A 14,102-nucleotide genomic window follows, 5' to 3' on the forward strand; every position below is an offset into this window, starting at 1 on the left:
AGAAAGCGAAGGTACAGTCTTCATGCTTTATAAATGATTATCCATAGACGGACCGTTATTAGAATTATTCATAAAAAAATCAATGATCTTAATTTAAGAAATAAAAACTAAAAAAAATGTATTAAGCATGTAAATAAAAAATAGCTATACAGTATATGTCTGAGAAACATACTTCATGTACTATAAAGCGATAAAGTTGCCTGCTACATTTTTAACGCAATGATGAAAAGTTTTGCAAGCGCGATAGCAATATACGAGCCCTAAGAGTTGACAATTACACTATCAATAAGTTTATATGAGATATGTAAAAACATTTTACATTGATATATGTAGTCATAGCAAATAAATGTGCTGTATTGGTCAAAACCTAAATTTGCTATAATAGCGTTTCAGAAGGCACATCTTTCAGTCTCTTTCCTGTGACAAATACACATAAGGTGTTCTGTAATGTCATTCGTAAGAGGATTGCAAATGCTACATCGGCGCACATATGAAGAACACATCCTGTATCCAACTGCCTTGGCAAGTGTTTCAGCAACCAATTTTGAACCCGAATATTGTCGAATAATAACCCACAAAGGCGAAATCTTAGAAAGATGAAGTAGAAATGTTAATGACTTGTGACTTGTTGGCTCACTTGTGGCGTTAAAGTTTCTAAGAATAAATCTTTTGTTGATTCATTGATTACCATCATCTTTAAAATCTTCTTCCATTTTAATTTAGATGAAAACACACCGGCATCAATAAAAGAATAAATGACGTACTACAGATCATATTTCTGCAGTAATCTAGATATGTCTGGATTAAATCAATGTTTCTGTCTATCCACATTCACATATCTAATCAATCCATTAACAAGTATCTGTTAAGCATGATATTTTGATTGCAATCGGCATAATTGACCAAATAATTTATCAAAGTAAGTATGTTTGGTATATTCAACATACATAATGCACTAGATATATGAAAAGTTTGTATAAATTTTACACAGTACTGTGCTAATTCTAAATTTGATATGTTATTTGAGTAAAAGGTCCATATAGCGCTTTAGGTACAACGACTGTCATGTAATTTAAAAAATATATAAAGGTAAGCCAAAAGTTAAAACTTGATTTTATTCCACTAAATCAATTGTAAAAACTACCACAACAACCTAGGTCTATTTCGTCTATCAATAACTCTATACTATAAGTAGCTGTGCATACAAATGTTCACCCCTCTATCGTGATTAACTGTTAGAAAATCAAAATATCCTTACATTACTAAATAGACTATAAAACAAATTTCAATCCTGTTTTATATAATATTGTTTTGTCATAATTGTATCATAATTGTATATGTTTGCATTTTATGAAGAAAATACTGTTTAAACCAAACAAATTACATTTTTATGCATCCTTGCTATATCTCAAATAAACAAATAAATAAATAAATAAATAAATAAATAAATTCATAACCCTTCTTGCACTTTAGGCAAATGATATATTTTAGCTTTTACTACACAACGTTGTTTGCTATTTTTAAACAGATCGTCACTCTATTATTTGTAGGGCAATGTCCATACGCAAATATTTTAGTTTCAAGGTCAAATTTTGGGAGACAAACACTATTTTACTCCAAATCAATCTAACCAATTAAAAAAAAACAGTGTTTATATCTATTGAAAACTTCGGGTTTAAAGACTGTTGAATTGTTTCTTCTATCTGTAAACTCTCGTCAGCCCATTTTATATAATCCTTTTCTTGCTGCGGTAACGGTTCACCTAGTATTCCGAGGACAACATCTAGACAGACTTTTCGTTTTAACAGTATGCTGTATTTATCCCTGAGTGCGTAGATATCCTTTGATCCATACTCTAGCAGACGTACTTGTGGTAACAAATAAGGTTTCAGAGACCATGACTTTGACAATTCAGCTAACTTTTTGTATATCAATGTAGTAATTTCTAAAGGTGTTATTGTTTCAGAAATATCTAATCCCAAGTCTTCAGCCACAAGAAATGTGCAATTTTTAAGCCAGTAACTTTTTAAGTCATCAGTTGGATCCACTATTGTATTTTCGGCCTTTACAAAGTTATGGAAATTCATTGGAGTCGTATCGATGCGAACAGAGGGGCAAATTTCAACACTTTTAACAATCTTTGAAAGTGCATAGGCTTGGCGGTAAATCTCTGGTAGAGACTTCATTAGAGATATTTCGGCTGGTGCGACTGAAATGCGTAGCATTTTATTTGCGCGAGTTCCCTGACAGATGTTTAGCGTGTAACCGACACTGTCATTCCTGACATTATTCATGGCACACCACTTATCGTTAAATTCATTGCTATCGACTTGTAACAATAAGAAGCAGCCCTCATCCTTTACACGGTCAGAGACAAGTCTCATAGTCTCCAGACAGGCTTTCGCCGGCCACCATCCGCGCTTGTAGACAGCAGGAACAAGATCTATGCTGAGCTCTATTTGCTTGTACTTTGATCCTATCCAATACATTTTAAAGTTGAACACCGGTTTTTCTGGAATCACGTGTAGAGTATCCCAGTACTTACAATAATACCTACAAGAAAGATTTCCCTTTTCCCACAATTTTCTCTCGCCGAGGGCTCTTTTAATGTATCTGAAAAGGTATTTCAGAAAAGGAAGAGCTTGGAAGTAGCCTTCTGGATCAGAAAATGATATGAAACCTTCTGGAACCGGCTTATCTTTGAATTGCAAAAGAGCATGCGCTGGACTATATGGCTGTGGTGATTTAATCACACAATATCTACTTAGTGCTTCGAGGCATAAAACGAAGTCGAACTCATCAGGACGGCCAACCTTCGTACCTTCTACTGTACTTCCGGTAGGAAATACGGTCATTCTAAATCTAGAATCGTACTCGTTGACGTATTGACAAATTTGTTCGATATGGTGCCGCACTGCTGCAATTACGTCGTTATCCTCCGCATGCTCCTCAGACGGACTAGCAAGTGTGCATGTGCGTCTGGCTTTAAGCAAATATTCGCTATATCGTTTAAAATCGTTTGGGAAATTTTCCAAGTGTTCCTTTAAATTTGGATTGTCTAACAATCTTGAGAGGGAAATTTCATTTGAGGCTTTATAAAGTGGAAATGTCTTCTTATTTTCTCTTACATATAAGTTTTCAGTTTCGAAAATAAGTTTCATGCATTTGAAATTTCCATGGCGTTTTGCAGTTTCTATGGGTGTATCTTTCATGCTATCAACTAAGTCTACGTTTGCACCGTATTCCATAAGCAACTTGACATGCTCTTCGTTGCCTTTGTACGCAGCAAAATGCAAGGCTGTAGATTCATACATGTCTTGAGAATCTAGCTCAACACAATGCTCACTTAACATTCTTTCAATGAATTTTGGGCTCGGATATAGATTCATAATACACTGAAATGGCATTCTTCCCCATCTGTTCCTATTTTTAAAGTCACAATTTTGCAGCTTAAGTATTTCAAACGCTTCGTCCATATGCAATTCAGAAATAGCTTCCTCGCCAAAAACGTTCCTTGCATTAACGTCAAGATTATGTTTGAGCAAACAGCCAATAAGTTTCCAAACATCACTGCTTCCAAAACCTCCAAGAAGTCTATGGAGAACTGTGTTTCCCAGATTATCTGTTTCATTAATAGAAGCTTTGTATTGTATGAAAATCGTTTCCAGGCAATCAGTTTTATCTTCAATAAAGTACTTTTGCTCTTTTACCAAAGTAAACCACGGAGGTACACCAAGAACGTCTTTCTGGTTGAACATGTTTTTTAAAACTGTTTCATTTCCAATGTATTTGCCGAGTTTTGGTAAAATATCTTCCAATACTTCATTCTCGTAGGTTATGTTGTCAAATAGAATATGTAGAAAATTCTCCCCTGACGCGTCAGTCGCTGACCATTCTACCGCAGGATAATGTACAAGAATGTAGACGACAAATCTTTCTGCACAAGGTTTAGATGCAGCAAGATGAAGGATGTTTTGCCCATTATTTGTTATCGCATTTATGTCTGCATTTGCTTCAACAAGAAGCTGAATTCCTTCTTTCCATCTGTCAGTGATTTCTTTAGTATCAGCCTCAGTATCCGAGACGCGCTTATTCTCCTCATCTTCTGAAAGTACGAGCACATGTAGAGGATTATAACCATTTGCATCCTTGATGTTGACATTTATTTTTCTCGCTTTTAATAGCCATTTCATGACGGATATGTTTTGTACTTGGGTAGCAAGATGCAATGGTGTCTGGCCCCAATAATCACATGCATTTACATCTACTTCTTGGCGAGAAAATACCATGCGAGCGATCCTTTCGTCCTTGGAATATCTTGCTATGGCATGAAGGAGTGTTTCTTCGCCATCTCTGTTCTTTTGAATCAACAAATTCGGATTCTTGTTTAGGAGGCTTTCACATTTGTTGAAGTTCCCTGTTTTAGCATACCATCGGAATTCGGCGATGTCAATCTTTACATAATCATATGCCATTGTATGTTATTCTGTAATGAATATGAAAGAACGAAAACATTATAACGACTTATACATGTTATACGAACTATATCATAAATGTTTGCTAAGGTTATCATGTTTTAACATTTTAAATGAAAAATTACATTTTAAAGATGATTTCTGTCTAAGATATGTGAAAGAAAACAATATATATGTATATGATATTTATGCAAAAGTGAAAAATCGTCCTATCTAAGTCTTTCTATAGAAATTAAAAAATAAACATTTCTAACTTAAGTGTTATATTTCCGATATTTGATCAACAAAGGTTATTCTGTGGCATTTTATACCAATAAAGATCAACTATCGGCATTGATATGCAACCCATTTAGCATATCAAATTATGATTAAGATATAAAAGATATTGAACATTATATCTTATAAAGTTTATAACGACACAAGACAAAACATGAATAAAGAACAATCTTTGTAAATTGTAGTTAAGACATAAAATAAATTCAGTGATTTTACACTTTATAAAATATAACCAATATACCTTAACCGTTTTACACACCTAATGTTCTAATCAAAATCATTATTGGATCCAATCTTAATAATTAATCCTTGTTTCCATTGCCAGATTCCAAAATATAAACATTAAATTCATATCGTACCACAAATAACTTCGTTTTTCATTTCAGAAACATTTATATCAAATGCATATCTAACCCAAAATAGCCTCATTTTCATTTTTATTGTCTAAACCAAATGCATATCGTACTCCATCTCGACTCGTTGTCATTATTTGAGTCCAAAAATTGATATGAAACCTCATTGTAATTGAAAAACAAAGTTCTATCAAAATTAGTGGAGAGAAATAGAGGATTGTATTCATTTTTGAAAACCAAACTGTTTATATTGGACTCGTGCACAGCTGCAAATATATGATAAACAAGATCAACAAGGAAAGGCGGCGTTCAATGAACGCAAAACCTTTATCTTACACCTCGTCATATATTGTTATGACAACCGTGTAAATGTTCAATAGAATTCTGTATTATACTTAATATGTGTTAATTACCTCAAATATCTTTTTATCTTAAGCATAATATAAAGTATCACACTCTTACCATAATAATTATAATTATGTGAATAAAATACTTACCGTACAAACATTTATATTTGTTTTTAATAAACGAAACTCCAATATTTCACTTATGCTAAACTCACCCACAACCGACATACGCTAATTTATCATGAGTTATAGATTTTAACAGCATGTCAATATTTTTAAACTCCCTATCCTGTAATATAATACAATTTTATGATCAAAAGAGATGATTTTTTTGGCTTGCAGCCATTGTGACTTGGTTAAAAAGGTAGTTAATAGAGTGCATTAATTTCGATCTTAAGCCATTATTCCGAATCGAAAAGTAGCCTTGAAATTCAATGAACCTGTCTAGGTTTTTATTTATTTAGCCCCGCTTTTCTATTCATTGTCAACTGCGCACAAGCATGATAAAAAAATAACATTGTGTTCTTTTGCGTAACCAAGGTCACCAGTTGCTATGTGTTATTCAAATGTAGTAATTGGTTGGCAGTCAACCAATTCGCATACAACCCTTGCTGAGCCGTAAGGATCGATTGCAGTGCTTCAATGGAGCAAATTATCACCGGCGCAATGGTTTTAACATTGACATTTTATCGGAAGAAAATCCAAAATGGTTATACATGTATTTCATTTTGCGTGTGTCTCTAGCCATAAAATTCGTCTTCAATCAATATGATTCAAGTCTTAAAATATCTTTAAACAAGTTTATTTGATATTGTATTTGTTTCAAAAAGTAATTTCCTTAAGTTTTCTAGATGTCGTTAACTGTTGTGTATCAATAACAGAACTAATGTATACTCTTATAGGTTTTATAATTTTTAATGTTATTGATCCTTTTGAATTTATTCATTTTATTGAACACATTTTTCAGCTATATTTAGTTTGTATAAAATGATTTATTGAATCTTAAGAATTGTTATTACCCCACGGATTTCTATCATTACCTCTTTATCAAAACAATCAAGTCAGTGATTGCTTTCTATTAAAGCTGCACGTCTCCCGATGAGCCTAAATATTTAAAGAAAATCAAACTTGATAAACAGATACAAATTTTAAGAAAAGTAGAAAGATTCAAGATATAAGTAATAATTAACCTGTTATTTGCGATTAATGACTGATTTTGCAATATTTATCTCCATATTTCTACTGCGTAACTGATGCAGTAAGGGCTATTGTCTTCTTTTGGTATCTTGAAGATTTCTGCCATCGGCCTAGTCGGATTTCGTACTCTATGTTCTATGGTAAATCAGTCATATTTGAGGCTTAATTCTGGACTCCATTTACCTTGAACAATTATATACTGTCTTCAGCTTTAAACATCAGACCATCTTTGTCAATGAAATAGAGAGAAATAAAAAATTCCCTAAAGAAAGCCCAACAAGACAAAATTGCAGACTCGGTTTCATTGAGTCTGTTCATGGATAGTAATGGAAAGTTCAAGTTACCGTCCACGCCCCCTAGCACCAGCTGAAGCAGAATTTAACATTTAAACATGGTAATTGTGAAACTTTTAATTTAGAAACATCCGCAGATGTGTTCCTAGGGCGGTTATCATGAAACCTTCAATGTGACTCGTTCGTGCTATTCCATGAATAGCGGCGTATGGTCCCCAAGTAAAAGAATGCGTCTGCCCTAAACGAGAAAACAATGGGCGGAACTAAATAAAATGGACTTTTGAAAGGGGATTAGAGGTAATGTAGCATGTATATCACAGATATGACGTCAAAAGACAAAGTTAAAAAGCCGGCAACATATCCTAAGGGTGATTCAACATTATTCAAAATATGTTATGTTATATATCTACTTTTTCATAAATATTCATTCTGTTGGGACACTGTTTAAATTGAACTCAATGGGCACAATTTCCATTCTCGATTTGTATCATTTTATTTGTTTTTTTTAAATGATATAAATCAAGAATACTTCACACCAAATCATAATTTTTAGCTGGAAATATGCTTCGCTGCAAACCCGCGTTTCGAATGAACGGTCCACTCGGTATTTTTGAGATTAAAACTATAATAAAGGGAAAAGAAATTTTTTTGCACCTTTTGACTGCTTGTTTTCGTTTTAAAATTGGTTTTGAACTAGAGAACTAGATTGGAAATCATGAATTGGTATCTGTTTATGTGTGTCGTCATTCTATTCCATATCATTTCTTAGTATTTCCTAGTATTTCTTGACAAAAGAAATAATGATATATGATAGAGCTGCTTGTTGTATAGTATGGACAGTTGTATCACAAATTATATTTTGTTCTGGTACAGTTTATTGGCGACGCCGGTAAGCGGCGTCGTCTCTTATGGAATGCTTTTTATTTTGGCCTATGGAAGGAGCTGTTATTATTAGCAGTTAATGTCATGTTGTGTTAATTAGTTTTATTTTGATTCGTAAAAATCAAGTAAACAGATATGTTGTTATATTTGTATTTAATAACTTTATGTAAACAGCATATGCATTGTGATATTATTTTCACGAAATTGCAGGCTCAGTTTAACAGCTTTTCCCTTAGCTTTATTGCCAATACTAAAACCCGGGTTTCGAATATCGTTGTGGTCCACATTGATGCCGTATTCTTTTTCATTCATTTATATATATTTTCAAAATTTTCGGACAAGAACAACGTTCACCTCCAAATGAATATTAGGATTGGTAATGGAACTGTTGTAAACGATTATCCTACTGATTTTATCCATGTTACGTTTATCTATTGCACAGAATGATTGTTTTCACAAAGTGTACCAGTATCCGGATGTTGAAAGCTATCCGATTTTCTGCAATTACTGCTTTGGCCAACATTTCATAATTTCCTGTTTAGGGTGTCCTTTTTGTTTCAGGTTTTCTCTATTTTAAGGGGAAGTAACTCATGTTTACTTAATTATTTGTTCTTTTCTGTCTATCTTAGGTATTACTTACTATTTTTGTTTTATAAAATTTACCAGTTGTAAGGTCGTCAAAAGCATAAAGGCCCTGAGGAGTGAATATTGATAGATTTTTTTTACTGGCTTTATACATAGGGACCCCTATCCAGCTAGCTTACGGAACGTCGGTGGTTCTACTCAGGTGCCCATTCGTGCCTGAAATAATGCACGGAAGGGCACCTGAGGTCTTCCTCCACCAGCGCCGAATGACCTATACTGTGTCGGTGTGACGTAAAATCTAAACAAACAAACAAACAAACATAGGGACCCGGCACAATGTTGGGATAGTGTAAAAAAGTAATTTTAGAAAAAAATATATAGTTTATATGTAATATAGTCTATATATTATATATAAGCTATATATTTTTTTCTTCTAGAATTACTTTTTTACACTATCCAAACACTGTGCTAGGTCCCTTTGGCTTTATATACCTTAGACTGGATTTTTTTAGTTTGTTCAGTTAGAACATACCTACAGGTTTTTTGCTACAGGAATCTTCTAATCACTATGTTAAACTAATTATTATTTTATCACTATTAAACTAATTATTATTTTCTATGTGTTTGTATATAAATTGTTAATAAAATAATAAAATGAAAGGTAGAAATTAAAGCTATGCATATAGGTGCTCATGTCCATATATTGAAACAGAGAAAGGACAACATCCTGAAGTTATCAATTTTAAACACTTGATATATATGCAGTTAATTACATAGTAAAGTCTAATGGAAGGTTAAAAGAGGGACACTACTTGTTACTCTAAGGGATATGCATTTAATGTTTAGACACTCATACAATTCAATCTTTATTTTATGATATATATAGACTATTTGAAGATTTTTTTTATACTTTTAGATTATGAATTTCATCCAAGTACCAATGTTAATGGGATGTTATATTTATTTTTAATGGAAACTTGGAATTATTAATGTTATGTGCATACATGTATATCTTAGTATATGGATATGATATGACTTAAAATACTTCTGTATTTAAAGAGTTACAGTTATGACATTATTATTAAAGGGATGAGATATAAATGATAATGCATGTATTGATTCAAAATGTCCTTATAAACTTGGATCAGGCAATATAATTTATAAAGTCTCACAAAATCATATTCTGAATTGTTATTCTAATTTTTTCTAACATGTGCATAGTTTGAAAAGGACAGTTCTGTCTTATCAATGTGGAAAGGAGGGACACCGGTCTCAACCTCCAGGTCTCCAGAGTCAACCGGACAACAGACTTTTCATAGAATAGATTGTTACTTGCACTTGAATAAATTTGTGCACTAAATTTTAAAGTGGGTGATTTGTGCCACATGAAAACCAACAAAGTACAAAAAGTGAACGAGCGTCAAATAACAACATGAAAATACAATTTACCACAAAGTGGTTTGTTTGTTTATTTTCATGTTTTCGCCTGGTGCCCCTTGATGCAAAATACAAATCAGCCTTCATAAAATTTCTTATCATAGAAAAAAGATTTTTTTTATCTGTACAAAAAATTAGATACTGTACATGTATTAATACAGTTATGTTCACTTTCAAATTGACAGGTTATAAATAATGTCACAACCAATAACTGTCTAAGCCATTTTTCAGTAAAAATAATTATACAATATATGAATTGTTATTTTGATTAAGACTATGAGTATGTAAGTTTTTTTTTCTTATTTGTTTTATTAAGAATTAATCTACCTGTTAATTAAAAAATCTAAAAGTATCTGTCAGGGTTTAGAACTGTACACTATTTAGGGGAGAAAATGTGTAAGCGGCCAGATAGCTCAATCGCTACAGCCACGGTACATTGTTCTGTGTGTCACAGGTTCGAGTTCTGGTCAAGCTGAAAGTTTTTCTCATCCTGTGACTGCATATAACCCTGAGTTTAATTCACTATGCTCTGCAAACATCAGAAATTCAAGGACACAAATCAATATAGTGGGGAAATATGTTGTGGTTTAGAATTGTTCATTATTAAAGAGAAAATGTGTAGCCGGCCGGATAGCTCAATTTGTCTTCTGACAGTCATGGGTTTGAGTCATGGTCAGGCAGTTTCAGTCAGGGTTTAGGTGTGGTTTTTCAACTGACACATGTTTGGTTCATTTAACAGATTGTATTAAATTTGAAATGGACAAAGGCAGTATTGTATGTATGATACTTTTAGATCTACAAAAGGCATTTGATAAGTTTTTCATATTATATACTGCACATGAAGAAGTTTTTCTTCTTCTTCATGAAGTTTCAAGCATCTGCCATAGGTAATGACATTCTTAAATGGTTCAAGGCTTATCTGTGATGGACTGCAGCTGGTGTATGTGGCTGGTACTCATTCTTCTACTGCTCTGAGAACCTATGGTGTCCCCCTGAGGTTCATTTTAGGTCCTCTTTTATGTCTAATATATGTCAATGACATGTCTGCAACCCTAAGCAATAAGCTTTTATTATATGCTGATGGCTCAGGTATCCTTGTATCTTGTAAAATAAGTCTGAAGAAATTCTCTCTTATGGCATGAGTCTTATTGGTCTAAGTGATTGGTTAATTGACTATTAATTGTCTTTGCATCTTGGCAAGACAGACTCTATTCTTTTTTGGTTTAAGTTTCAACTCAAACTGGGCCTAGCCTCCAGGTCACATGTAATTGTACTGCTATAAAGTACACATCTTTTGTTAAGTATTTAGGTGCAAAACTTGATTAATTGTTTTTGGCGTCGCCTTTGATGCTTTGCATCAATGCTTTTCTTGTAATCTCCTTTATTAAGTTGTGTCATATCTCACACTTACCGACAATAAACATTTATTACCCTTCCAGATTTTTTCCGCCTTTTTGATTGGATATTGATCACCCGAAAGAAATTGATATAACCGAGCCAGACGGGTAATATACACACTAAATTTCCCCGTTTGGTACCCAACGTTGTAAACAATATGCGCTGAGGTGATGCGCGTACGGTTCGATTTTACGCGGTGTGAATTCCGATTTAAAAGCACTATTTAACTGTCAAATGATAAATATTTACCAAAGTTGAGTAATGATACATATAACCATCAGTATCGAAAACAAATATGACCTTGTGAAAGCTTGATATTAATTACAAAAAAGTGCGTTCAACAGACTACTCCTTTTCTATTGTTTACTTTCGTAAGGTACGGGAAAAATACGTCATGTATTTATGTGACGTCAAGTTGTGACGAAGAGGTATCCTAAAGGGAATCTTATTTCGACGTTTCATTTGAAACAGCAATGATTTTTTAAAAAATCGTCTAAACTCGGCAGGGGAAGGGTAATAAAATTATTATTTTGGTTTTGGAGTGATATATGTGGATATATTACCTGTCAAGATAAATCTTAACAGGTAATATATCCACATATATCACTCCAAAACCAAAATAACATATAATATAACTGTTTCGCTGTTTTCTATCACATAAGATACTTTCGACATTATTGATGATATTACATACGTTCAATTATGGACCAATTTATATTTCGATTTTTTAAATAGTTTATATGTTTGAAGAGAAAGATTGTAAAATATTATTACAAGTGTACTCATTTTGTTATCATCTGTAAGCCTACTGCTTTATTTTGACATCTCATCTTACGTACTGTTATTATTCAATCTGCAAATATATAATTTATTATTACATCGATTTTTTTTCACGCTATTCAATTGACGAATTACTTCGATTGTAAAATTGCGCAAATGTCTAGATTTTATTGGTGTGAAGATTTTGGTACACAATTTACACCTCTACAATTAAACTATTTTGTCTCACTAGAGGTATAAGTCGAACACAATAACGTTTTCATTATTCGGTCGTATCATTATGATTTAATGGGTTGTGCAATATAATAACATTTTGCAATTTTATCGCAAAATAGAAAAATACGAACATGTTTACCTGAATAGCGCAGTGGTTAGAGATGTCAAGTCATGCTTTTTTTCGTGTTCAAATTTTTTGAATGCAATTCAAACTTTCAGAATACCTGTATAATTTTTATAGCTTTTATTTTTCTCTTTTATGAACTTGTTATCAAATTAATGTTTTACACACTTGAAAGTTAAATTTATAACGGTTAATAATAATTGAATGCATTTGATTTTTAACAGTCATTGAACACGTTGAATAGTATTATTAATTTTATTCTGTTTGAATATCTGAATTCCATTCGCCACATTTTTAACAACGTTGGCTCATTTGTATATATCTTTTTTCTTCCATTGCTGTTTCGTCGGTCATTTATCATCCTAATTTTCGGCTGTGTTGACTTAAACTCGGTCTGTTGTTTGCGAATATTTGTAAAAGTTAATGTTTTCAAATAGGCTTTTGTGTATAAAATTCACGGGGAACTTAAATACTGTTAGTTAAAAAATACATAAAAAGGAAAATTAATGAGCCGCGTCAAGACAAAACCAACATAGTGCGTTTGCGACCAGCATGGATCCAGACCAGCCTGCGCATCCAGATCCATGCTGTTTGCTATCAGTTTCTCTACTTATAATAGAGTTGCTAAGCGAACAGCATGGATCCTGATCAGACTGCGCGGATGCGCAGGCTGCTCTGGATCCATGCTGGTCGCAAACGCACTATGTTGGCTTTGTCATGGCGCGGCTCAAATGTCTTTTCAAGAATTCGAACCAGGATCACTCACGAAGCGAACACTATAGAACTATGCTATTACGTTGAACAGATACAAAATAAGAAATTATTTAGGTGGCGATAAAGAATAGTATGCTTTTATAAAAGAATTATCGACACCCTTATTTAAACAGGTTATGAAAGGAGTAGCGAATTCGAGCTGTATTTATGCTATAAATATGAATAACAGAAAGAGATACCTCCTTCTTCTCTGTTGCAGTCAAAACAATTGATTTGTTCAGGAGTATGTATACTTTTAAAGTTAGAATTTTTATTAGGATATCAATTTTGAGTGCATTATTGTAGAATAACGCAAGGTTCCAGTTCAAATGTGCAGGAAAATAAACAGGGTACATTGAGCGTAGGAGTAATTTTTCTGAGGTCATTGGTTTATTGGCGTCATATTTGACGTCATATGGCGTGTAAGCATTCGTTCTTTGTGCTGTGCAGATATCGTGTTATAACGTATCTGTTTATAGGGGAATCATTTAGTGTTAGAATATTAGTGCATTAAATATAAACACAAGAGTTAGTTTACATAAACATTTCTACACAATATGAAAATGGATTGGGTCAAATGTTTTTGTGCCCCAACTTTAGGGGGGGGGCATTTAGATTTACCCTTGTCCGTCCGTCCTTCCGTCCGTCCGTTCTCTTTTGTGTCGCACGTAACTCAAAAAGTATTTCACCTAGAGTCATGGAACTTATAATTTACAGGAATGTTGATCAGCATGTGCAGTTGTGCAACTGCTTATTTTCGTGTGGATTTCTTCAGGATTTTAGAGTTATTGCCCTTGACTTAGTAAAAATTTGCGATTTTCAACTTGTGTCGCATATAACTCAAAAAAATATTTAACATAGAGTCATGAAACAGGAATGTTGCTCAGCATGTGTTGCTGTGCACCTGGGTATTTCTGTGTGTATTTAGTTAGTATTTTAGAGTTATTGCCCTTGACTTAGTAAAAATCGTTTCATTATGTTGTGTT

The 14,102-nt window shown here is 33.1% G+C and overlaps 1 protein-coding gene across 1 annotated transcript; it reads right to left on the reverse strand.

The window, feature by feature from the left end:
- Positions 1-1,089: 1,089 nt before the first annotated feature.
- Positions 1,090-4,481, reverse strand: LOC132716790 (uncharacterized). The gene has a single exon (XM_060700122.1). It carries the CDS (start codon positions 4,473-4,475, stop codon positions 1,635-1,637), a length of 2,841 nt encoding a protein of 946 aa, XP_060556105.1. The 5' UTR covers positions 4,476-4,481; the 3' UTR covers positions 1,090-1,634.
- Between the last annotated feature and the right edge of the window lie 9,621 nt (positions 4,482-14,102).

Source organism: Ruditapes philippinarum, unplaced genomic scaffold (assembly GCF_026571515.1).
Source record: "Ruditapes philippinarum isolate M1 unplaced genomic scaffold, ASM2657151v2 ctg9035_1_1_1_1, whole genome shotgun sequence".
NCBI classification, from domain to species: Eukaryota; Metazoa; Mollusca; class Bivalvia; order Venerida; family Veneridae; genus Ruditapes; species Ruditapes philippinarum.